Genomic DNA, 27,779 nt, shown 5'->3' on the forward strand with positions numbered 1-27,779 from the left:
AGAAAGGGTTGTGGCGGTGGACTGTGGCAAGGAAGGAGAGTGTTGTGGCACTAGGGTATCGCGAAGAAGAGCGTCGCGGTGGGTTCTGGGCTCGCGGAGGTCTACGACGTTACCGGCGGAAAGAGGAAGAGTGAGCTGGATTGATGATCATGGTGAAGAAAATGAAACTGAATTTGAGAAGAGAAAGGATTTTGATTTTTTTAAATATTATTTTTGTAAATCATGTTGCTTGTATGCGAAGTTTGTATTCGTAGGTTTTGATGAATGACAAACCAACAAACGACATGAAAGGACAAATCAACAAACATCTTAAATGAACAAACATGAAGAGTTGAAAGCAAACACAACAACAACAAGAAACTCAAGTCCACAACTTTTGAAGACATGTATAGAGTCTTAGGACTTAGGTAACTTCTTGTTAAGAACCAAATGTTAAATCTCTCAACACACACTCACAAAATGTTTTGATGATTCAATGCTAGCCAAAAGGTTTTAAAAACTTGTTTTCAAAGGTACAAAAGCATAGGAATTGACTCCAACAAGTTTGAGATCAATCCTAAGCATTTTAAAGTGTTTTTAAACCGTTCTTTGAGGTTTGCATCGATGCACACTTATCTTGCATCGATGCAAAGCATGCAACGACTTGTTGCATCGATGCAAAGATGCTTGCATCGATGCAACCTAGCTGAAAATTCAAATTTCAGCATCAAAGGCATATTTGCATCGATGCAAAGTGTTATGCATCGATGCAAATAATTCAAAAACATAAAAAACGGCTAGTTTTGACATAAATGCTCCATCCCATTAATTCCCCAACGTTTCTAAGGTTTGGGAAATCTATAAATGGATGGATTGAAGCCTTATTTCATAAGTTTTTGATATTAGAAAGCCATCTCGTTCATATTTTTCCTTCTACACATTTTTAAGTGATAAAATACACTTTTTGAGAGAATATATCATTTGGTTCAATAGTGCTAGACTTGTAATCACACACTCTTCTAGAGAGCACTCATTTCATCTCAACAATTCTTTGAGAATTGTTTTTTTTTCTTGTACACCTTGTAAATTGGAGTGTGATCTCCAAGTTTGAGTCAAGAGTTATAAACACTATAGTCGGTGAGGATACCAAAAGGTATACTAAGTACTCAAGGCAAATCTTAGAGAAGGTATCTCTAAGTGGAGTGGGTTAGTATACGAGTGGTGATCATATACCGTGAGGTGTTAGAAACTAAGGACTCGGATTGTAAAAGGTTTTGCGCGAGCACCTTGAAGCTTGGCAATAGTGGAACTTCTCAATTGCGATTGAGAAAGAAAGTGGACGTAGGACAAGGATTGTGCCGAACCACTCTAAACAACGTTTGCTTCTCTTCAAACTTATCTCTTCAATTATATTGCCTTTTTACTTTTGAACAAATAAATTGTGATCGAAAAGTAGCTTCGTAAGTACTTAAGGAGTGGCTTAAGTCCGATTGGTGAAAATCTTGATCAATTTATTTGAGTTAGTGTCTATTGGAAAGTAAAAGCTCCTTATAAATGCTTAGCAATTGAGTTAAGCTCTTGGAAAAATACTAGTACAATAACATTTTTATATATTGTTCTTAAATTTCGCAAAAAGATAAATTGTTGTTGCATTACTCAATTCACCCCCTCTTGAGTAATTGTGCATAGGTTCTACAATTTTTATTATTTTTATTAATAATGAAGGGTAATTTGGTTAAAAAAATATAATTAAAGTAAAAAAAGACAATTTTTTAACATTTTGTAATATTAAAGATAATTTTAATAACCAAAAAAGATTGAAAAAAAATTTAATTTTCGCTGAAACCTTAAAGACAAAATTAGTACTTACCTCCTTTATAATAACATAAGAGTCCTTCTTTTCCTCCCTTTGGTTTTGATAGGTTTATGACAAGAGTTGGCTCTAGTAAGAAAATATCAACTTATAATCGTGAATATTTAATAGATTGTAAAGCCAAGTTCCTCTTCAGCTTAATAACTAAAAAATATTTTTATTACTTGTTCTTAACGCGTATCTATAAGGCTGGTGTAGCATACATATTCTTAGGCCCTGATATAATTTCAGTTTTTTTTTTTTAGTATTGCTGGTTCTCATTTTTGTGTTTTGACATAAATACCACCATTCTTATATGAATATCCGAGTGTATGACTATATATAAAAGAAACAAAAGAATATTTATATGCCTCAGAACTCTGTTTCTTCCAACTTATATATATGTTTTTTTTTTTATAATTTTTTTTTTTTTTTTTTTTTTTTTTTTTTTTTTTTTTTTTTTTTTTTTTTTTTTTTTTTTATAATTATAATTTTGGTTATGTTTATACTTTTATTTTTTTTTTTTTTTTTTTTTTTTTTTTTTTTTTTTTTTTTTTTTTTTTTTTTTTTTTTTTTATTTTTATATTTGTGTTATTATATTTAAATTATATGTTTTTATATATAAAATAGTTATTTTGATTTAATTATGATTAAATTAGTAAACTAATAAATTAATAATTAAAATGGTTTGATGACTGATTTGATTTTTAAAATTTCGAGTATATATATAAATGTTGTTTAGTTTGTTTATAATATATCTTTTATCTTTTATATTTTAATATATCAACAATTGACTTGCATTGGTAGACTTTTGGGATCACTCAGCAAGTCACCATGCTAATTAAAAAGAGTGATAAATAATAAGTTGCTTAATAGTAAATTGACAAGTAAAACCCTTAAATGAATTTATGATTTGCGCAGGGAATTGATTTTTAGTTTTTTGTGGGAGATTTGTTAAAAAAATAAAAATATTATATGTATATTAAAATTAAGCATAATTTATATAATTTAAATTATTTTTTAATGTATATTTTATATTTAAGTGTATATTTTATACTAATAGTTTAGTTAAGTGATTAATTTTAGCTTACGTCCCAAAAAAAAATATTAAGTAGTTTTTAATAATAAATTGTAAAACGCGGATTAGTTTGTGGAAAAGTTTAGGAAACAGCAATTTTATTGAATTTTGGCCAGCATGTAACCAATAGAAAAATGTGACCTATTGGATGAAATCAAACACTAATTTCACACCATTAAATCATCATTGATGGCTATTTGATGGCTACTAATCACAAAAATTGCTAGCCCCTAGCATTGGTCTTAGTTTGTATATTTTGGTGTTTGTGCAAGTGAATTCAAGGTTGAAGTGATTTTACACATTTTGCATTCCTGTGTTGGCAATGAAGGTATCGGCATTGTTTCTGCTGCTGCTTCTAAATCTGAATCTTGGGAACTGCCAGCTGGATCAGCATCCTCCGGTTCCATGTCCGTTCCATTTGTACTGTGAAAAAAACAAAGACAGTTTTGTTCTTGAGCTAACCGGCTCTTCATCTTTAGTGAAACTCCCCGTCCGTCAAATTGATTACACATCACAAACTTTACAAATTTATGATCCCAAACACTGCCTTCCAGAACTCTTTCTCACACTGAATTACTCATCATTTTATCCTTTCCGATCCTATAGAGAGTTTTTCGACGATATGGAACTTTCTCTTGACGGTGAGACCAACCTTACTTTCTTTAATTGTTCTTCGACAGACTCCGACTCCCAGGAACAAGATACTTTATCTTGCCCGATTCGTGTGGCTGGCGATGAAGACGCCGTCGACTCAGGCTTGGTCTCCTGCACAAAACTGGTTACTAATCTTATGCAATTAAGGCCAAATCTGATACAGGGAAATTCAATCAACTTGGTATGGGATAATACAAGTTTTCCTAGTGGCCATGGATGCTTTGTTGGCTGTAACAGAGGGAAGCCTAAAGCATGGAAGGAGTATCAACCCATTATTTTACCCATTACAGGTGAGAAATTAAAACATGGACTCTTGCAGTACTCTCTCCAAACATGTTCCTAATTAATCCTTTTTTGAGTATAAATAATTTTATTGGCATCTAATGTTTTTGTGACTTTAGTACCTACTTCAATATGTGTTTATAATGGCATGCAGGTGCAGCTCTCCTTGTGTCAATACTCGGTGCCTTGTATTATATACATCGCTATTACATAAACAAAGGGGAAGATCAACAAAGAGTTGAAACTTTTTTGAAGGACTATGAGGCATTAAACCCAACAAGATTCTCTTATGCTGATATCAAGAGAATTACTAAGCAGTTTAAGGACAAGTTAGGTGAAGGTGCTCACGGAGCTGTATATAAAGGAAAATTGTCCAACAAAATTCTTGTTGCTGTCAAGATTCTCACTAACACAGACGGCGATGGCAAAGAATTCATAAATGAAGTGGGAACAATGGCCAAAATCCACCATGTCAATGTGGTTCGCTTGCTTGGCTACTGCGCCGACGGATCTCACCGCGCTTTGGTTTATCACTTCTTCCCCAATGGTAATCTCCAGACCTTCATTGCTTCGTCCAGCGACAAGGAAAACTTTCTTGGATGGAACAAGATGCATCAGATTGCTCTCGGCATAGCTAGAGGGATTGAATACCTTCACCAAGGCTGTGATCAAAGAATTCTGCATTTTGATATTAATCCTTACAATGTCTTGTTAGATGACAATTTCACTCCAAAAATTTCAGATTTCGGTTTGGCTAAGTTATGCTCCAAAAATCGAAGTACTGTATCCATGACTGCGGCAAGGGGAACTTTAGGATACATGGCGCCTGAAGTTTTTTCTAGAAACTTCGGCAACGTATCTTACAAATCCGATATCTACAGTTATGGGATGTTATTGCTTGAGATGGTTGGAGGAAGAAAAAACACAAACGAGAATCAAGAAACATTTCAAGTTCTATATCCCAATTGGATACACAATTTGCTTGAAGGAGATGACACATATATTCCAATTGACGATGATGGAGATTTTAGAATTGCAAAGAAACTTGCAATAGTGGGACTATGGTGCATCCAGTGGCACCCGGTTCACCGTCCCTCCATGAAAAGTGTAGTTCATATGCTTGAAGGAGAGGAAGACAAGTTGAAAGTGCCGCCAAATCCTTTTGAATCTGCCGCTGAGAGTAGTTCAAGTGCAAATATTCCAGCAAGATGCTTGAATTTGGAACTGGAAGTGATTCCAGAAACAGACTAGTTTGATTTAAGATAGCATATTATTAGGCATTTAACTTGCATTTGGTGTTTGCATGTATCTCTCTGAAGTGATAAGGAGAGTTCCTTTTTTCTGCATTATAAATAAAAAATTATATTTTAGTTTAATAAATTATATTAAGAGGAGTGTTAGGGGCAACAAATTGTGTGATTTGTAGCCATCAATTAATTATTATTGGTGATTTCAATGGTGTGAGATTTCATCCAAAAATGAGTGCTTTTGCTAGTTAACCCAGATTTTAATAAAACTGATCATTCCTAGACTTTTCCTTAAATTAATACTTATTAATTTAATAGACTAGTTATTTACTTAATTATTTATGCGTGCCATTAATTAATCATATTTAGAAAAAAAAATGATTTTAGTTGGTTACTGTTGAATTAGTAATTGGGTACATTCGACATATAATTCCATTAGATAATCAACGGGATCTACTTAACAACAAGCTAATGAAATGATTCTAATATTTTAAATTCTCATTAATTAGTGATTATTTAAATTTTATTTTTTAAAAATATAAAATTAATAATTATTAGTACAATTATTTAAAATTAATTGATTAAAAATTATTTATCTATATTTTTCCTTCAAGATGTACATGCACATATGTTATTTAATGCACATACATATATGTTATTTAACTTATTTTTCTTTTAAACTAATTCAAATTCTAAAAATACTTAAATTAAAAAAGGTTTTAATATCTGCTGTGACAGTATCATTGATAATTTTTTTATAATACTTTTATTCTGATAGGATAAGATTAATCTATCATGAATTAAAATTTTATTTAAAAATTTATTAACTAATAAGTTAATATATACATAATATAAAATTTAAAATCCTAATATTTATTTAAATTGATTAATGAACAAATTACTAAATCAATTCAAATCGAAAATATTTCTGAATTATCTACTCCAATATAATTAGTACGTGAGTCTCGCACTAGGTTCAATGTTTTAATTTAGACTCATTTATAATAATAAAGAACAAGAAATTCGTTTCTTACATCTGTGATAGGACATACAGTAGTTAGATGGATAATGTTAATTTGACAATTATTATATTGGATAAAACAATTATGTTAATTATATATTAAAATCAATCATCTATATATATAAAATATATATAAATATAAAACATATTTTAAAAATAAGTTAAATAATATATATTTATCTATAAATATATAATAATTAATTTAATAATTAATATTTTATTGGTAAAAAGGCTTGTGATATTAAACAAAAGTCTATAAATTATTAGTTTACATGCTTTTTATGTTAATTTGTATGGGTTGTGTGAAATTTCTTAATTCATATATATATATGACTAAAAAAAGTTTGGAGAGAAATAAAACAGGGGCTAGAATGTTGAGTACTTGATTAAGTTTAAACACTTCATTGATTCCTTCAAAAACAAAAAACAAAAAAAAAAAACACTTCATTGTCAAAAGAATATTACAAAATATTCCTAATAACAAAATTAAAGTTCTATACACTCTACTTTTTTAATTATTATTGTGGGTAAACACATAAACTTACATAATCAATAAGGAGAAAGAGACTTTCGGTATTAAAAGTGTAAGACTCGAGTTAAGTAGACTTAAATTGATCATAATTATTATCAAATTTTAATAAAAAAGATAACTGAATCAATTCAATATATAATTAACATATACGGTTTTAAAAATAACGCACAATAAAATAATAAAATCTTAGAGACAAAAAATAAAATTCAATAAATGTTATATAATATTTAAACTATAATAAATTATTAGAATACTAAAAATATTTTGCATACATTAAAAATAATTACCAAATCAACCATCATTATAGATATGAATATAAATATTATCTAATTTACTTTTAGTATATATTATTTAATTTATTTTTAATATATATTTTTTACATAATTATTTTTTTAGTCAATGTCAACTAATTTCTTAAAAAATATTTTATTTATTTTAAATTTTAAATTCTAAATTATAAATTTTTAACTCAAAATGTTAAATAATCAATTCTAAAAAATCGATTTACATTAAATAATTAAAAGTTAATTTTCCTATGCGCACAGATTTTTGCTTCTTTTGAGATATTAGGACGAGTAAACGACGACTTAAGTCTGATACAATAACACCAAAAATAAAAAATCTATGCAAGGAGTCAAGCGTAACTTGTGTGTTGTGCCGAACAAAGAAATTTTTTTTAACATAAATTTTAATAATTTAATTAATTTGTGCTCTAAAGCCAACTTCATCAAAGAAATCCACTTCACCACATGGCTCTCAAACGTAGTAATGGTAAGGAAAAACTCAGGTAAGTGACGCATGTGCGTCGACTTTTCAGATTTGAACAAAGCATGTCCTAAAGATGCTTACCCCTACCATGCATCGATAAACTTGTAGACAACGCCTCGGGTTTTAACAGCTTGAGCTTTATGGATGCATACTCTGGGTACAACCAGATTCTAATGCATCCAGAACGAGTCTTCACATCGTCTTGAACCCAATGATATGGGTCATCTTCCCTAACCTCAATAGCCTTCAACTTCTCTTTTAATTTCTCTCCCGCCATGAAAAAGTATACAGAAACGAACAGTCAAAGAAGAGTCAAGAAACGCTTACCTTTCGAAGACATAGCGAGGATAAGAAGATTATGAGCAACACAGCGTAATTCCCAAAAACAAAGAAAATAACTATTATTGCAAGCCCACTAACAAAGTGGGTAAATTAATTCATACCCACTAACAAACGTGGGAAACCAAAACGACAATAATCAGTAATAAAGTTGGCACGACTTACGAAGAGACAACTAAAACCCTTTTCAAATTCTTTCAAAACAAACTTAGCCACGTATGAAAGACAAAAAAGCTCGGCTACCGACCTATACGGAACGCTAGCCCACCTGGGGGGCTATGATGTGTACCACGCCATAATCGGCATTGAAATTCATTAACGGGCTGACCTTAAAGGTCGGAAATAAGCAAAACAGAACAAACAAATTCTAAAAGCTATCTCCGAAACTGAATGCACTACTCAATCACGTCTCCACACTTCAAAAAGATATCCATAACGGCAGTGACCAAGAATATCGGAACTAACCAAAGTTCAAAGCTCACTAACAAACCCAATACGCCTATAAATCTGACCCCTCTAATTCAGAAAGGCTCAGGTTCCAAACTCACTTTTAGTTATTACTCTTTACTCATTTATTATTCACCTACTTACTTGAGCGTCAGAGTGCTTTGTGCAGGTACTCCCACCGCCGTGTTTCAGAGGACCAAGGCCAAACTCATACCCACACTTGGACGACGTATAGTTCGACCACATATCCAAGAGTTCACTTCAGAGTCGTCGACCTTGGTCAGTACTGACGGAACATTTGGCGCCCACCGTGGGGCCCGAAAACTAACCCCACTCTATTACCACTCCCCTTTTTCTTTTTACTTTCTTGTTCTACGCAGGTTTCATCAAGATCGTGACATGGCAGACAACGGAATTCAAGTACCCAGTCAGGCCGAACTTATGGCCCAGATGGCCGAACTGCAAGCGGAAGTCAAGAGACTAGCTGAGCTATCTACCCAGAGCAGCAAACAAGAGGAAGGAAACTCCAAAGGTTCCACCTAAGGCGGTGCCGAACTCATAGGCGTCAAACCCCCTAAGGAGAAGCTGACCTTGGACAACCCGTTTTATGAGGAAATCACGAATTTCCAAATGCCTAAGCATTTCACACTGCCTTCCTCTCTTGAGCCGTATAAGGGGATTGGTGACCCCCGGGCTCACATTAAGAAATTTCAATCTATGATGTTTTTTAACGGACCTAATAACGATCCTGTGCTTTGCAGAGCTTTCCCTACTTATCTAGACGGGGCTGCCCTACTTTGGTTTTCAAAATTGTCTGCAGGATCAATCGCCTCCTTCGAAGATCTGGCTAGGTCTTTCATCGACTACTTTGCAGCAGCTTGGATCTATGTACATGGATCAGACTACCTAAGCACTATCCGCCAGGGCCCACAGGAAAGCCTAAAAGATTACATGACCAGGTTCACAGATGCCACCATGGAAATACCTGACTTAAACCCTGCCGTCCACCTACATGCCCTCAAAGCTGGACTCAGACCCGGAAAATTCAGAGAAATAATCGCGGTTATAAAACCAAAAACACTGGACGAATTCCGAGAAAGGGCAGCAGGACAAATGGAGATCGAAGAACTCCGAGAGGCCGACAAAACCGAAAGGAGACCAAGAAAAGAGGACGACAGACCCTCCAGATCGGCAAACATTAGAGACCTCGGCAAACCCTTCAAGCTCACCCCAAAATTCGATAACTACACCAGATTCAATACGAAGAGAGAGAAGATAATCAAAGAAATACTTAACGCCAAGATTATAAAGCCACCAACTAGAGCGGGAAGCTACCAAGATCAGCGATTCATCGACAAAAGCAAACACTGTGCCTTCCACCAGAAATATGGTCATACAACCGACGAGTGCGTGATAGCCAAAGATCTCTTGGAAAGATTAGCACGACAGGGCCTCCTGGACAAGTACATTGAGGGACGAAAACACAGGGAAAGCAACAGAGAAGAACATCATCAAACCTCGGCCAGCAAAGAAACCAATAAATGGCTGAACAACAACCCACCTAAGGGGGTTATAAACTGCATATCTGGAGGATTCGCAGGAGGCGGCGCATCCAATTCAGCACGGAAGCGGAGCTACCGTGCGATGTTAGCAATCGAAGGAACAACTCCACCAAACAACAAAGATATTCAGGACTTAGAAATCACTTTCAACCAAGCTGATATATACTCGGCCGCCCCTCACACAGACGACCCAGTAGTAATTTCCATTCAAACAGGCAACCTTCTGGTAAGAAAAGTCCTTTTGGACCCAGGTAGTAGTGCAGATGTTCTTTTTCATTCTACTTTCTTGAAAATGAATCTCTCTGAAAAACTAATAAAACCCTCGTCCGGAGAATTAGTAGGATTCTCTGGCGAGAGAGTACCAATCAAAGGTTACATATGGCTAAGGACGACGATGGGAAACAACCCATTATCAAAAACCTTAGACATACAATACCTAATAGTTGACTGCCCCAGTCCCTACAATATTATCCTCGGATGACCTGCTCTGAATATGTTCAGGGCAGTCGTATCTACTTATCATCTGTGTGTTAAGTTTCAGGCGCAAGATAACAAGATAGCGACAATACATTCTGATCGACAACAAGCTCGGCAATGCTACAACGCTAGCTTAAAAAGATCGGACATATGCCACAAACAAAGGGAGGTCCATTCAATAAATGGCTCAGAAATCTTGTCCTTGGCCGAACTAGATCCTCGAGGGGATACCCAGGAAAGACCTCAACCAGCAGATGAGCTACACAAAATCCAGCTAACTCAAGTTCCGGGACAGGTGACGTACATCGGCCAAGCACTAAGAGGACAACAGAGATCGGAATTGATAAAGTTACTACAAGACTACGCTGACCTGTTCGCCTGGACCCCGGCAGATTTGCCTGGCATTAGCCCAGATATCATCTGCCACAAACTAGCCACGAACAAAACAAGCCGACCTATAGCCCAGAAGAAGCGAAACCTCGGCACCGAGAAATCAAAGGCGGCCTTAGAAGAAACAGAAAAACTCCTCAAAGCCAACTTCATCAAAGAAATTCGCTTCACCACATGGCTCTCAAACGTAGTAATGGTAAGGAAAAACTCAGGTAAGCGGCGCATGTGTGTCGACTTTTCAGATTTGAACAAAGCATGTCCTAAAGATGCTTACCCCCTACCATGCATCGATAAACTTGTAGACAACGCCTCAGGTTTTAACAGCTTGAGCTTCATGGATGCATACTCTGGGTACAACCAGATTCTAATGCATCCAGAAGACCAAAGCAAAACAGCGTTTATAACTGAACATGGCAATTTCTGTTATAGAGTTATGCCCTTTGGCCTAAAGAATGCAGGTGCAACCTACCAGCGTCTGATGGACAAAGTATTCCGACACCAGATAGGTCGGAACATCGAGATCTACGTGGACGATATGGTCGCCAAGTCCACTAAAGATCGGCCACACTGCGACGACCTCAAGGAAATATTTGAACAAATCCGAGCATATAATATGAGATTGAATCCAGAAAAATGCGCTTTTGGAGTCCAAGGAGGAAAATTCCTAGGATTTATGTTGACTTTCAGAGGAATCGAAGCAAACCCTGAGAAATGCAAGGCTATACTCAACATGACAAGCCCCAAGACGATAAAGGAAGTACAGCAACTAGCAGGAAGGATAGCCGCTCTATCCCGATTCCTACCCGCGGTATCAAGTCGGTCATATTTATTCTTCCATGCGATCTTAAAAAACAAACAGTTTCAATGGACACCAGAGTGCGAGGCGGCGTTTGCCGAACTTAAGACCCTTCCATCATCACCACCCGTATTACAAAGACCTGAGGTCGGCAAGCCTCTATATCTATACCTGTCTGTTTCCAATCATTCCATAAGCTCGGCCCTCGTCGTTGAGACAGGAAGAATCCAACAGCCAGTATACTTCGTCAGCAGAGTAATGCAACCAACGGAACAAAGGTACCCGAAGATAGAGCAGCTCGCCCTGGCACTCGTGGTCACGGCAAGAAGACTAAGACACTATTTCCAAAGCCACACAATAGTAGTGAGAACAAATCACCCATTGAGGCAAGTATTAACAAAACCAGAACTGGCAGGACGATTGACCAAATGGTCAATTGAACTCTCAGAGTTCGATATTCAGTTTCAGACCAGATCGGCCCTCAAGGCACAGGTTCTCGCCGACTTCATCACGGAAATGACCCCAGACGATCACATTGAAACATAGGAGTTACACGTGGATGGGGCGTCAAGCCGAGAAGGGAGCGGGGCCGGCATAATCTTAAAGGAGGGAAATCAGGTGGTAGCCGAGCAAGCCCTCCAGTTTCACTTCTCGGCAAGCAACAACCAGGCCGAGTATGAAGCCCTAATAGCGGGACTCAAACTCGCCTTAAGCCACAAAGCGACGAATTTAACGGCACATTGCGATTCCCTCCTGGTGGTCCAACAAATCCGAGGAGAATTCCAGGTAAAAAATCCCTTGCTAGAACAATACTGGCTCATAGCAAAGGATCTAATTTCAAATTTCAGTTCATTCACCATATTACATGTACATAGAGAACAAAATGTCAGGGCGGACATACTATCTAAACTCGCCGCCACCAGGGCAGACACACAAACATCAACATTATCACAACACACACTCACAAAACCGAGCATTGAACTATTATGTGTCGAAAACATTAACCACTTCCATGATTGGAGGAAACCTTTCCTTGAATATATATGTACAGGTACCATACCCAGAGACGAGCTCCACCCTCAACAGTTTAAACGTAAAGCAAGCTTCTATACGAGAATATCAGGGGAGCTATACAGACGAGGTTTCTCACAACCATTACTAAGATGCCTAGACCAAGACCAGGCCATAGAAGTAATGAACGAAGTCCATGAAGGAGTATGTGGAAACCACATAGGAGGACGAGCTCTCGCTGCAAAAATAATCCGAACAGGGTATTATTGGCCGACCATGAAGAGAGATTGCATAACAAAGGTCAAAACATGCGACAAATGCCAGAAACATGAGGCGATCTCAACGAAGCCAGCCGAGGTATTACACAGCATGGAGGTAAGCTGGCCTTTCCACAGATGGGGACTTGACATCCTCGGCCCATTCCCAACAGCACCAGGACAGGTAAAATTCCTCTTGGTATCCATAGACTACTTCTCGAAATGGATAGAAGCTCAAAAGGTAACAGCTGAAAAGGTACGATCTTTTATTTGGAAAAATATAATATGTCGCTTTGGAATACCGAAAGAAATCATATCAGACAATGGTAGACAATTCACGGATAACAAGCTCGGTTCATTCCTAAAAAATTTTAACATTCAGCATCGTTTTAGCTCGGTGGAACACCCACAAACTAATGGGCAAGCCGAAGCTGCTAACCGAGTTGTGTTGCAGGCAATAAAAAAGAAGCTCGATAACGCGAAGGGAGAATGGGCCGAGCTCATCCCCGAAGTGCTGTGGAGTTACAACACCACAATGCATAGCACTACAGGCGAAACACCCTTCAAGCTAGTTTATGGCTCAGAAGCACTGATCCCCATTGAGGTCAGATTACCGACGTTAAGAACCGAGCTATACGACGAACAACAGAATCTAAGAGCCAGAAGTGCCGAGCTTGACCTAGCTGAAGAAGACAGAGAAATTGCCGCTATCAAACAAAGGGCCCAAAAAAGGATAATAGAAAGAAGACACAATAGGAAGGTGGCTCCGAGGATATTCAAGGAAGGCGACCTCGTGCTCAGACGAACAGAGGAGGCCAGGCGACCTCCAACTCATGGTAAACTCGCCGCAAATTGGGAAGGCCCTTTCCGTGTAACCAAAGTGCTCGGCAAGGGGGCATATCAACTGCAAACACTACAAGGCAAGGCCATTCCAGGAAACTGGAACGTCTCCTCTCTCAAGATGTATATGTCATAGTTTGAACGAAATGCGAATGAAGGTACTCTTTTTCCCCCTTAGAGCTTTTTTCCCCAAAGAAAGGGTTTTGCCTAAGGAGTGTTTTAATGAGGCCGAACGCCCTTCGAATCCAAATAAAGGTGATAAATTCTTCTGAAGTATAGCCTAACAATGACAAAATGTAACAAGGCAGAAACACTTGCTGTAAATCACCAATATAATATTACCAAACAGGCCTAACATCGGCCAAATTCCACCACAATAGTCAAACCGACCTAACGTCGGCAAAGTACCATACACGATTCAAAAAACAAATCCAAAGTTCAGTCAGTCAAAACAACAAAAGTTATAAATACAAACAAACTAAGAAGGAGCATTCTCGCCATGCTCCTCCACGGTACCATCCACAACTAACTTTCCACCTACAACTATTTTTGTAATATCGAGCTTGTCGCAATCAAAATCAGGAGCCAGCAGAGCAACCTGACTCACAGCACGATCAAAACCATAAGAAAACATCTCCATCCCAGCTTCCTCTAGCTCATGCACGCGGGATGTAAGCCGACCTTTGGCCACATCGTGCTCCTTAACTTCAGTTTGTAACAAGCGAATTTGATCCCGCAAACGAACCACCTCATCCTCAGCCTCCTTCGCTTTAGCCACAGCACTGGTAGCGACATCATCTTTTTCCTTCACAGCCTTTTCCAAATCAGCAATCCGAGCTGTGTATGACTTCTCCAAAGTGGAAACTTTGTCCACAGCTTCTTGTTGCTTAGCCCCAACGCACTCAACAGTCCGACCAACACAGAGTAAGAGAGAAGCAACAACCTACCAAAGCATTCGTGACATAAGTACAATACAAAAGATCGAAAGAACGAGAAACAAAAATAAAACATACCTGAACGAATTTACCAAGCGCCTCCATACCAGCTCGGCGAATCATAAGCATGTCCCCAGGATACCGTGAAGCCATCTCAGAAAGCTCCGCAAAGTTAAACTGCTCGCTCCAAAGGGAATGCGAACTGGAGCCCGCAATGAAACCATGAAGCTTCTTTTGCCGATCAAAGGCAAGTCCACTACCACCCACAGCCTCATGACCACCTTCAGAAATGACCTCCAAAGAAGTATCATCCCTCTTCCTTTTAAACGAAGATGCAGGATGCGCGATGGACGACAAAGCTTGCTCACCCCCATCCTTCCGATCACCAGCGCTACCAACCCCTTTCTCCCTCTTCTTGTTCAAAAAAGACTGCAACTTGTTCGGATCCAACAAAGGAACTCGGCCACCTGAACGAAAACCACCAAACGTTACATAAACTCGGCAAAATACCCAACACTCAACAAAAAACATCAGACGCATTACCTATATAAGCCCTTAAACCCTCATTATCACCTGAATCATATAAACCAAAATATCAGGAATAGACAAGCATTCCCCAGCAGCAACACTCTCAACCAGAAAACTCATCACAAACTCCTCTTCCTCACTCCTCTCAGAAGTTTCGAGAATTTGAGTCGGTTCAGAACACCAGTAGAGGGGAAATTTCTCGCTCAACTCACCATCCAAATAAAAAGGATACTCAGATTCGGCAGACCGAACTTTGATAAAAGGGATTTGAAGTTCTTAAAAGAGGACTTATAAAGAAGAAATACAGACCGCCCCGGAAAACTACTTAAACAAACCCACAATCCCTTACGAACTCCCTTTGCCTGAAAAAGAGAGAAGAATAAAGACAGCGAACAAGAGAGGAATTCCATTAGACATTGAAATGCGCGGAAAAATGCCCAGGAATTTGGGTGCAACTGAGACGGAGCACAGTTTAGCTGAGTGAGGACGTCACACTCAAAAGAAGAAAAAGGAAACTTCACCCCAAGTTCAACCATGCATGGAGTATACATATAAAAATACTCCCAGTCACCCCTTCTCTCACAAACCCTATCACTACTGGAGCAGGGCTGAAACTCGACAACAACACCAGAACCTCCCCTCACGAAATCTACGCCCCTCAAATCAGAAAGGGATTCGACGCTGATGAAGGAAGACGAACGAGTCTTCACATCGTCTTGAACCCAATGATATGGGTCATCTTCCCTAACCTCAATAGCCTTCAACTTCTCTTTTAATTTCTCTCCCGCCATGAAAAAGTATACAGAAACGAACAGTCAAAGAAGAGTCAAGAAACGCTTACCTTTCGAAGACATAGCGAGGATAAGAAGATTATGAGCAACACAGCGTAATTCCCAAAAACAAAGAAAATAACTATTATTGCAAGCCCACTAACAAAGTAGGTAAATTAATTCATACCCACTAACAAACGTGGGAAACCAAAACGACAATAATCAGCAATAAAGTTGGCACGACTTACGAAGAGACAACTAAAACCCTTTTCAAATTTTTTCAAAACAAACTTAGCCACGTATGAAAGACAAAAAAGCTCGGCTACCGACCTATACGGAACGCTAGCCTACCTGGGGGGCTATGATGTGTACCACGCCATAATCGGCATTGAAGTTCATTAACGGGCTGACCTTAAAGGTCGGAAACAAGCAAAACAGAACAAACAAATTCTAAAAGCTATCTCCGAAACTGAATATACTACTCAATCACGTCTCCACACTTCAAAAAGATATCCATAACGGCAGTGACCAAGAATATCGGAACTAACCAAAGCTCAAAGCTCACTAACAAACCCAATACGTCTATAAATCTGACCCCTCTAATTCAGAAAGGCTCAGGTTCCAAACTCACTTCTAGTTATTACTCTTTACTCATTTATTATTTACCTACTTACTTGAGCATTGGAGTGCTTTGTGCAGGTACTCCCACCGCCGTGTTTCAGAGAACCAAGGCCAAACTCATACCCACACTTAGACGACGTATAGTTCGACCACATATCCAAGAGTTCACTTCAGAGTCGTCGACCTTGGTCAGCACTGACGGAACAATTATTATTATTATTATTATTATTATTATTATTATTATTATTATTATTATATGACTAAAGGTCTGCGAGATAGGTCGTCCCTGGCCCTGAGTAAGTGGCTTTGCCAATATCGAGGGGATAAGGACGGATGGTTCTTTTAAAAAAATATTATATAATTTATAATAACTTTAATATTTCAATTTAATAAATTTACGAGAAATTCATTCACTAAATCTAGGCTAGGAACGAAATTAGTTAGTTGGATTCCTGGTATTTATTGATTTTATTTTAAGAGTGTTTGTTATTAACAAATATCCTAATGACATTTTTTAGTCTAAATTATATGTATGAATTAAATCTAAAATGACACTGGTATCATTCTGATAAATTGAAACGTACGCTTATCTCCAAAACTCAATTACTCAAAAGTGAAACACGTAATGACACGAATTTATTTCGTCTTGTGCTTTACAGCTTTAGAATCAAGAAGTCAACCTCACTTTCTCCATTTTTCGGTTTATATCTCTTTTTCTAAAATACACTGATACAAGACACTGATATGAACATTGGATGCTAAAGTATACCAGACATACATGCACACAACTTTTAAATTTTTATAAAAATACATATAAAATATAAATTTTTTTTTATAAATTATAATAGTATTTTGATATTTTATTAATATTAAAATATAAATTATTCTTTTAATTATTTTTAATATCTTTTAATTATATAAAATTTTTAAAATATTTTTTATTTAAATAAATAATAATATATATTATTTTAAAATTTATTTTAAAAATATATATTAAAAATAAGGCTAAAAATACTAATATATGAGGATATTTAAATGTATCTAAATGAGTCTAAATTTATTTTTTATTTTTTATAAAGACGCAATTAGACATAAAAAATTTGTATGTCAGACGAGTGTTAATGAATATCGTATTTAAAATATATCTAATATATAAATACAATAATTTAATAAAGTGTTCTTGTATATAATGTACTGACACAAATACGACACGACACAAGATACACAGACATACGAATTTAAAATTTTCATAAAATACAGAGATACAATATATATATATATAAATAATATTTTTTAACAATTAATAATATATAATATTTTTTAATTTATTTTAAAAATATATAATAAAAATAAAATTAAATATATTAATACGTAATAATATTTAAATATATTTAATATCTAAATATATTTAAAAAAATATAATTAAATATAAAAAATATTTATATAAAATATATATCAATAAATGTCATATTTAAAATATATTCCACACGAATAAAAAATACTCCAGATTCCAATTATTTCATGCATAGGTCCTGACTTTACAGGTCTCTTCCCACTTTTTTTGGTCGGTTGAATTATTGTTCTCACTTCTCAATTCTCACTCCAATTAATACCGTCCTCAATCGTTTTTTGTGTCACATACAACCATTTATTGATTTAAAAAAACGATATCTATACTAAAAATTAATTACTAAATTAATTATTATATATTTATATATAAATATATATTATTTAATATATTTTTAATATATCTTTTACGTTTTTATATAAATAATAATTAATTTTTTATACACAAAACATAATTAATTTGTTTAGCGTGTTAAAAAATCAATAAAAAATATAATTAAATATTTAACCTTTGTTTAATTCGCTTTTTTAAAGTAAAAAGTTCTTATCCTCTCCCTCCATAATTTCTTTCTAGTTTTGTTGCGTGTCCTTCTTTTTTCTCCAATAAAGATGGAAGATATTGCAATGGAAATTTTCATGAAAATTTAAAATTTAAATTTAGATTATTTATTTTTTGTTTATTAAACACTAAATTTTAGACATTATAGTAAATATCTATATACAAATATGGGATATTATTGTATATACAAATATGGGATATTATTGTTTGAGATGGTTGGTGGAAAAAATAGATTATTTTGTGATAATAATAATGTATAGATAATAAAAAAAATAAAAAAAAATGTAAAAAAAAATGTAGAGATAATATGTATAAAAAAATAGTTTCAGCTTTTTAATTTTCATATTAAAGACGAAACGATATTTTTCACCAATATTAAAACTGAATGTGTTATTCTTAGGTGTGGAAGATGATAACAAACAAATCGAAAGGTCAAGATTTAGGGAATCATAAATTGAACACTCAGATTTGAGTTTTCTAAAATTTTTTTCACAAAATCTATCTTCAGATTTAGATTTTTTGAATTTTTTTAAAAAATTTTCGCAAAACCTACCCTTAGATTTGGGTTTTTTTATTTTTTTAATATTTTTATAAAACCTAACCACTAATTGACTTTTTCTTTAAAATAAAAAAAATTATCTTTCATAAATCAAATGCTCAGTTTTGTTTTTCTTTAAATTTGAATTTACTTTATCACAAATCGAACCTTTAATTTTTTATGTCAACTAAATCTGAGTCTGTGAATTACAATTTAAAATAAAAAAAAATAATCCTCATATTAACAAAAAAGTGAAAAATACACTACTAATCCATAATTAAGCATAATACATGCTCATTCTCCGTTAAAAAAAAGAGTCAATAGTTCCCTATCAAATAATTACATACATTAAATTTTTTTAAGTGTCCAAAAATAAATAAATAAAAAAGAAACACTGAATATGCAACAGCTAAGTGACGGGAAAATTACTGCAGGTAGAAGACTAGAAGTCTAACTAGGGCGTAAGAACAAGTCAACAACTAACTTGAGTTCGTACGTGCGTGTATATAGGGATATCTTTCTATAAATTTTAAAATTCTTCGTTAGGTGATACTGTTAAAAAAAATAAGTCAATTATTAATTTAAAACATGTTGCCAAATTTAAATAGTAATTAAAAAAAGTTTTGACAAAAAAGGGTTCATCTGAATATTTTTTGTTAGCATAATATCTATTAACCTAGTCTATTTATGACTAATTCGTAGTGATAGACCTAAATTTTATTTAAAAATGTGTCACTAATTAATAAATAAATAAATTATTCGACTAATTCAAATTAGTTAGTTCATCTAAATAGTTAATCAAAAAAATAATATCATTGTCGGTTAACGAAATTGATGTATAATCCTTCTCTCAAATGCATTTTATTTGATGTTTCATAATAATTTTAATATGATTAATCATTTTTCTTATTAATATGAAGTACCTTTCTTATCAATACTTAATATCATTTTTATCTTGTAATTATATATCTTTCTTCTTTTTCTTTGTTGTGTGGGATCTATTTAGTCTTTTACAAATTGAAAACTCTATTATTTGCAAATTTCTATTTAAAAAGACAAGAAACAGCACAGGAGTACATTTATGGGGACCTGATTGTACCTGAACTAGCCATGTAAAAGTCGAGGACAATTATTGTATTTGTATTGTAACTACTTTCTTCCGAATCTGAATTTTTTAAATTTTAAATTTATATTTTAAAAGTTAAAGTGTGATATTTTATTTTTAAATAATTTTTTTATATTTATTTTTGGTTTTACCTATAAAATAAATAGTAAAAAATTACACTTTATTTTTTAAAATAAAATTCAAACTTTAGAGAATTCAAAATTCTCGCTTCTAGTTTATGAAATGATAAATCTTTTAAAAAATAATCTAAAATAATTTAGTAACGTTACAAATAAATTTACAAATAATAATTTTGAATAATATATAGTTGATTATTTGAATCTGCTCAATAGTCTTAGATCAGAAGTTATTTTCACATGTAAAGAGAGAAAGTAAATGTAATACATGAATTATAAAAAATAATTTAGATTTGTCCAGCAATTAACTCACTAATTTATTTAAATAAAAATTAGAATTCAAAATTTATCTTATACATATTACAATTCATTAATAATTAATAAATCTTTAAATAAAATTGTGATCCACAACAAAGTAATGTTTAGTCTACTGAGTTTGAAATACAATAAAAAACTAAAAAAATATTCTTATTATTACTATATTAAATTTACTAAAAATATTATGTGTACACAAAAAGTCAACTACTATATTTATATCTAAATATATATATTAAATTTATTTTTAATATATATTTTATATTTTAATATATATTTTATATTATTGATTTTGTATTTAATTTTTTATATATACCTAATATGATTATAAATTTACCATCATTATACGTGTATTACAAAAAAAACTACCCATTGAACATTGCATATAAAAATACATATTTATTAGTATTATTTGTGTTTCTCCTTCTCGGGTAGTAAGCTTCATCTACATGCATGCTACCAATCTCACCATAACATTCAATTAACTTAAAATAATTTTCATAATTTATGTGATCAACAAATTTCACTCTTAAACTAGAGGGAACATAAGTACTACCAGAAATAATCAGTCTCACAAAATAAATTCGTGTGGCTTGATGAGAAGCTCATGCTTGTTTCTTGGGCTTGGATCTGGCCCAACGGTTTCTTTTTTTACAGGTTTAAGACTTTCCAAAAATCGCATGTAAGAGGTACCACAAGAATTTTATAATTTGATCATTTTTTTATGGAAAAGTATAAAGAACCAAAAGCTTATCAACCAAAAACTAAACAAAATTACATTAATTTATATCAATAATTAATTAATTTTAAATTTTTTTAATTCAAAATTTAAAATTTTTTAAATTGATTAAGTAAACCTAATTAAAACCTATAAAAACCTTTCTCTTTTTTCTCACATTAACCTATCCACTTCCAACAATCACAAATTCGAAAAATATATAAAAGAACATCCATTTAATATGAAAAAGAAACATTCTAATACTTAGTAGAAGAAACATCCATATATATTAACTCGTAAAGATTTTGAATTCATCCAAATGTATTTGGCTGATATGCTTTTGGTTCCCTAACTTTACTCTTTTTTTATATCTTGGGCTCTGGTAATAATTAAAACCCATTTCTGTTTTTTTTAGTCTGAAAAACTATAGTTTATTTCTTGGAAAAAATAATAGAGATGAATTTTATTTAAAATTAAGAAAATACTGTAACTAAATTTATAATATTAATTAAGTATTCTGATTTTATTTAAAGAATATGTTGTAATTTAATTTAATTTAATTTAATTTAATTTATAATATTAATTACATTTATTGCGTATTTTGAATTATTAGTTTGCCTTTTATTATTTGTGTTTCAACTTTTGCTATTGAGATTCACATGCATGATACTAATATTATCATAACATACAATTAACTTAAAATAATTTGAATACTTTATGTGATCAACAAATTTCACCCTTAAATTAGGGGGAGCATAAGTAAATATGCCAGAAATAATCAGTCTTACAAAATTAGTCTCCTTCTGGTATTGATTATATTAACTATTGCCTTCTCTAGCCATTGTATATATTATTGAGTTAAAACTAAACAAAGATTATATTTTGTTTATTCTATCAAAATAATAATATTAATACAAGCGTGCCCACAAAGAAATAATCAAATTGTCATTCGACTGGTTTTAATAAACAAAAGCGTACAACACATAAATATAAATAAAAATACAATATAGAAAAATATCACACTTGCTATACTTGTCCATTTACTTAACAATTAACATAATAAGAAACAAGATCATAAAAAGCAAACTGGACTAGTCATCATCCAGAAAACTTCAACAGAGGGTTAGTTACAATTTCCTCCTCAAAACTTGAAGAGCCAGAAGAATTATTTGAAGTAGTTTCTCCTAAGTCAATCTCAGAATCTCTCTGAATAATATCATTTGGATAATGCGAAGGCTTTGGAGGCATTTCAATACTTGCAGCATCCCCTCCTTCTAACATTTCCACTACTTTATTCATTGAAGGACGATCACTTGGCTTCAATTGTATACATTACAGTGCAGTTGTGAACATCTTTTTTGTTAGTTCGCTTGTTTCTTCATGCATCAAAATTTCCAATCTTATTTCATCACTTTTTTGAGCTAATTGATGTTATATCCAAAATGAAAAGTAAAATTGGTTTGAATGCTCTTCTTTGACTTGCCATTTCCATCAAAAGCATTCCAAAGCAATAGACATCAGCTTTGTAAGATACTGCTCCAATATTTTTGTAGAACAATTCTGGAGCCATGTAACCAATAGTTCCTCTTGCTGCTGTCAAAGATACAATACTGTTATCAAGAGGATTAAGCTTTGCAAGACCAAAGTCTGAGACCTTAGGAATGAAGTTCTCATCAAGAAGAATGTTATGAGGCTTGATATCAAAATGCAAAATTTGCATGTCGCAACCTTCATGCAGATAAGCTATACCACGAGCCACACCAAGAGATATTTCAAAAAGTTTATGGTATGTCGATGATATACTATCCACTTTGGAGAAGATAAACTTATCTAAAGAACCATTCGACATAAATTCGTATACAAGAGCGCGTTTTGAACCCTCAACACAAAATCCAATCCACCTTACTACATTGGCATGATGTATTCTACCAATTGTAGCAACTTCACTGATGAAATCTTGACCATTACCCTTGGCTTTACCCAACATTTTTATGGCTACAAAAGGTCCACTTCGTAGATTTTCCTTGTATACAGACCCCGAATCCTTCTTCTCCTAGCTTTTCCTTAAAATCTCGTCATCTTCTTTATCTCTTTATATGAATACCTTATTGGAATGAGTTCGTTCCATTGCAAAAATTCCTCAATGTTTTCATAAATTGATGCATGTCTTCTTTGGCATATGTAGATCAACATTACTAAGAAAAATACGAGACTCAATATGAATTTGACGATCATATATGGCACCATAACCCGTCCCGTGAATACTCCTAGCTTAATAATAGCAAATACATCTGCTGTATAGAAGGTATCTCCTCCATCTTTTCCTACTACTTTTCGAAGTCCTGTGTAAATATAAAATTTACGATCAATTTAAATATATTGGTTGCTAACGATTACATAAAGTTGAACATGGTGTGCAAAGAATGTAATTTGATATTCTATAATTGTAAAAAAGTTTTACATACATAATTAATTGATATAAGAAAAAGCACCAATTTAACTCTTAAAGAAATTAAAAGAATGGCAAATTAATTAGTCTCTAAAAGACATTTTATATGTTCTATGGTACCCTAATAATGTCTTCTTTGTGACAGATCAGGACTCAATAGATATGGAAATCACACCATGCAACTGAAAATATTTGCCAAGAAATGAGAATCTACCTTTCAAAATTCCATACGCGTAATCTGTAGAGAAGAATTAGTGAAAAATTAGCAACATGGCAAAGACAATAAACTACCATTAGTGGATGCACAATAATAATACTCTTTCCTTTTTAAAATAACTATCTTTTTTACTTGTTAGTATATTAAATTTTCAATGAATCTAAAAAATAAAACACTTATTTTAAAAAGGAAAGACTAATAACTAAGCAGTATTTCATTGCTTTGTATTATTTTATGTTTAAGGCGTAACTTGTATTGCTTAGTTGTTTATACCTAAGCTATTGTCTGTAATGTATTGTTTTGGTGATTGTTCATGTTGTTTAAAATAGTCATTGTTTACCTAACATTTTTTTATATATTAACTTTGGATTAGTGCTATAGTGTTAGAGTGCGAGCTCCTTAATAACAAGAGGAACCAAAATGACCACAAACCGCATCACCCTTAAAATAGAGCTCATCTCCTTATTCTGTTTTCCTCATTCCCAGTTTTGCCATCGATGAACACTTTCTGAGTCTCTTCAACAACGTAAAAAAAGAAAACCCTAAAACAGGAAAAAAAGCCAATAATGATATTAGAAACAAGAGATTAGATTGGAGAAAATATTTGTATATTATTGAGTGTATTTAAATTATTTATTTAAATTGTTTAAAATGATAGAATATAAAAAAATATTGATAAGTACTAAAGAAATTATAATAATAAAAACATAGGCTTAGTTTGGTAAAGTTTCTATTTTTCAAAAATAGCTTATAAAAGTTAACTTTTAAAAGATACTTTTTTTTAAATTGTAGCATTTATGTTTGGTAAATCAAATAAAAAATAGTTTTTAATAAACATAAGCAACATCAATTGTATTTGGTAAAATAGCTTTTAAAATTTAAAAATATTATAATAGACATAAATACAAGCATTAAATTTAAAAATTAGTTAATATATGAAGTTATATTAGACTTTTAAATTTTAAAAAGCACAAACCAACTTTAAAAAGTTCTATACTAGGTGCTTTTAAAAGTATTCCGATTTTTTAAAAACTGCAAGCACAAGCACATGATTTTTTTTATTTACCAAACATAAAATGAGCAGCTTGAGCTTTTAAAAAATACAAACACCGCTTCATAAAACTTTACCAAACCAAGCCATAATCTCGCATAATAAATATTAAGATATTCTAAATAATACTAATTGATGCTAATTATATTCTAAATGAGAGTTAAGTTATCTTCGTTACAGGTGGATATGACGGTATCCTCTCTCTTATCCATGGCGGCCACCGCCTCAGCCGCTGCCCTAACCATGTTAATATACAAGGCTCGCCGCAAGAGCTTCCTTCAACGCCCCGACAAAGGGGACCTTTCAACGCTCGGTCCACAATGCGAACCCGAATGCAATCCATGTGGCAAGATCCTATTCTTTTCCCGAATCGGAACGTCAAAAGCTCTGGCGCAGCACCTCCGCTATATGTTAGCCTCAAACGGTGTTACTTTAGAGCTCGTAGATACGGTTGATTACGAGCCCGAAGACCTACCTAAGGAGAACCTCGTCCTCATTGTTGCTTCAACTGCGGAACATTGGAACCGATCTCCGCCACAACCGCCTATCAGCACGAAAGATACCTCCCTACGTCTTGCAGAAGAGGACTTCGCCAGGTGGCTCAAGGAGAAAGTGAGTAACTTTGAGGGTGAAGTGTTTGCTGTGAAGGCTTGCACTTTCAGTGCGTTTGGTGTGGTCGGTAGGGTTTCCGAAGATGGCAAGAATTTGATGGCTAAGGCCGCCAATCACATTAGGGATTTGGGTCACGCCACTCAATTCAACCCTGATTTTGATTTTGACAACTGGTGGCAAAGGGCTGTCGGGGTTTTGAAAGGTGCAGTTTTGGAAGATACAGTTGCTGTTGGCAAGTGCCAGCAATCTGAACCTGATCGCTTTTATGTTTTTGTGGAAAATGTTGAGGGTGTGGGTTCTTCTACTACCTTCACCCGCAAGATGTTAACTGTCACTGAGGCGGACTTGATGAAGAATGGCTGTGTTGATCTTGAAGAAGCAGGTCCTGTTACTCCTCTTGCCAAAGGTATAAAAATTGATTCCTCGCTATCACAGTCCCTAGAATTCTGTTCCGTTGGTGGTGTCTTGTACTTCGTCCCTGGTAGGTTGATGGGTGGTATTCCAAAAGAATATGGGGTGATCATGGACCTACATTACCCCAAAAAATTCTGGTGCCTCAAATACGATGGTTCTACTTGGATTTGGAAATTATTGGGTAACACGTTCATCAGTCGTAATAGAGCTTTAGTAGTCCCATATGATGGCAAGTTGTTAATCTTTGGGGGTGGTTGGATTGAGATCTATGACCCAAAATCAGATTACTGGGATAGAAGGGAAGTACCTTATAACGCCTTGATTCAAGGTTCTATGGATCCTGAATCTTACTTTTTGTGGGAGGACAAGAGCACCAAGCATCATAAGACCCTCATTTTCTTGTATCGTTTTAGTAAGTTGGGAGGACGATCGATTGTGTCATATGATGTTGAAGCAAACAGATGGAAACCCATTGAGTGCCAATTTCCAAAAATTCCTCTTAATGTGTTCTGTCCTACAAAACTTGTTCTTTTGGGATCTAGTGATTATCTCCTAGTTGTTGAGGAGCTAGCCTCTAATTGGTATGTGTACGACTTGTCTAGGAGGATGGTTATGGCAGATCTGCATATAGATGGTCTGGACGATACTTGGCGGGTGTTGCATGTTTTCTGTTGTCATCACAACCAGAAAGAAAAAGAAAGTCTGATTTATATGTTCATGCAACAGAATGAATCTGGGCTTCATGACCTTGTTCATTATGCCAGAGTCAAGATCAAAACGGATAGTCTTTTTTCTGTCAAGGTTGAATCCAAGGGTTATTTTAAAGTTGGTCCCTATACCAAACTCTATATGTGAGCATCTCTATCCTCTTTGCTTATATTATGCTGTCTCATACTTTCTGAATCTATCCATTGAACTCTCGACAGGTTTGCTGTTGGAGACGAAGACATTGAAGGGAAGAATGCAGCTTAGTTGTTGTTGTTGTCCTCTATTAACCCCATGTTCGTAAACTTCTTTTTTAAACTATAGAGACGTGTTATTAGGGACTGTTTATTAAGCTAACTCTTTATTTTTAAAGGCATCATTTTTCTGCATCTAAAGTTATGTTTTTCCAGATTGAAATGGGCTACGCTTTACGGTTTTTTTTCCTTGTCCAAGTTACATAATTCAAATAAATAGACAATATTATTTTTATTCAATCCGTTACTTTATAAGCATAGTAATATTATATACCGATAACTATTTTATATAAGCGTACCTCTATGTTTTACATTTTTGTCTGAATCCCTTCTATGTATATTAATAATATATATTTTAATTTTCTTTTACTAAATTAACATTTATTAACACTTAAATATATTCTTTATAGGTTTAATTATTCTGTTGGTCTCTATAGTTTATAAAATTTTCAATTAGGTCCTTATATTTTTTTTCTTTTTAATTGGGTTCTTACATTAATTTTTTTTTTCAATTAAGTCCCTTTTAGTAGTAATTGGCTTAATTTTATAAGAACCCAATTAAAAAAAAGAATTGGTATAAGGACCTAAATAAAAGGAAAAAAAATGTAGGGATCCAATTAAAAAAATATTTGGCACAAAGACTCAATTAAAAAAAAAAGTATAGGGACCTAATTGAAAATTTCACAAAAACTATAGGACTAACAGAATAATTAAACCTTTTTTATATTATAATTATCTATATAACTGCATTTTAAATTTAAATAGTAAAATATAACAAAATAACAATAAATTTATATTATGCCCAAACAAAATATTTGTTAATATTATATCCATAATCATATAATTGACCATGATTCTTGCATCATTGTTATTTCTACACTTGACAGAACAACAATACCAACCAAAGGATAAAAAAAATTTAAAAGACTAAACAGAGGCGAAATTTTGTGTAGACGATGGGAGCCATGGCCC

At 33.7% G+C, this 27,779-nt stretch overlaps 2 protein-coding genes and 1 pseudogene across 2 annotated transcripts; 2 read left to right on the plus strand and 1 right to left on the minus strand.

Moving 5' to 3' along the window:
- Window positions 1-3,180: 3,180 nt before the first annotated feature.
- LOC112756184 (rust resistance kinase Lr10-like) lies at window positions 3,181-5,256 on the plus strand. Its single transcript, XM_025804651.3, has 2 exons — window positions 3,181-3,853; window positions 4,000-5,256. The coding sequence occupies exons 1-2, from the start codon at window positions 3,232-3,234 to the stop codon at window positions 5,094-5,096; spliced, it is 1,719 nt and encodes a 572-aa protein (XP_025660436.1). The 5' UTR covers window positions 3,181-3,231; the 3' UTR covers window positions 5,097-5,256.
- A 16,947-nt stretch (window positions 5,257-22,203) lies between these two features.
- Window positions 22,204-23,406, minus strand: LOC112754247 (rust resistance kinase Lr10-like; annotated as a pseudogene).
- Window positions 23,407-24,941: 1,535 nt separating this feature from the next.
- On the plus strand, window positions 24,942-26,948 carry LOC112756187 (uncharacterized). Its single transcript, XM_025804653.3, has 2 exons — window positions 24,942-26,699; window positions 26,775-26,948. Exons 1-2 carry the CDS (start codon window positions 24,976-24,978, stop codon window positions 26,818-26,820), a joined length of 1,770 nt encoding a protein of 589 aa, XP_025660438.2. The 5' UTR covers window positions 24,942-24,975; the 3' UTR covers window positions 26,821-26,948.
- Window positions 26,949-27,779: the final 831 nt, after the last annotated feature.

The sequence above is a fragment of the Arachis hypogaea genome, chromosome 6, assembly GCF_003086295.3.
Source record: "Arachis hypogaea cultivar Tifrunner chromosome 6, arahy.Tifrunner.gnm2.J5K5, whole genome shotgun sequence".
NCBI classification, from domain to species: domain Eukaryota; kingdom Viridiplantae; phylum Streptophyta; class Magnoliopsida; order Fabales; family Fabaceae; genus Arachis; species Arachis hypogaea.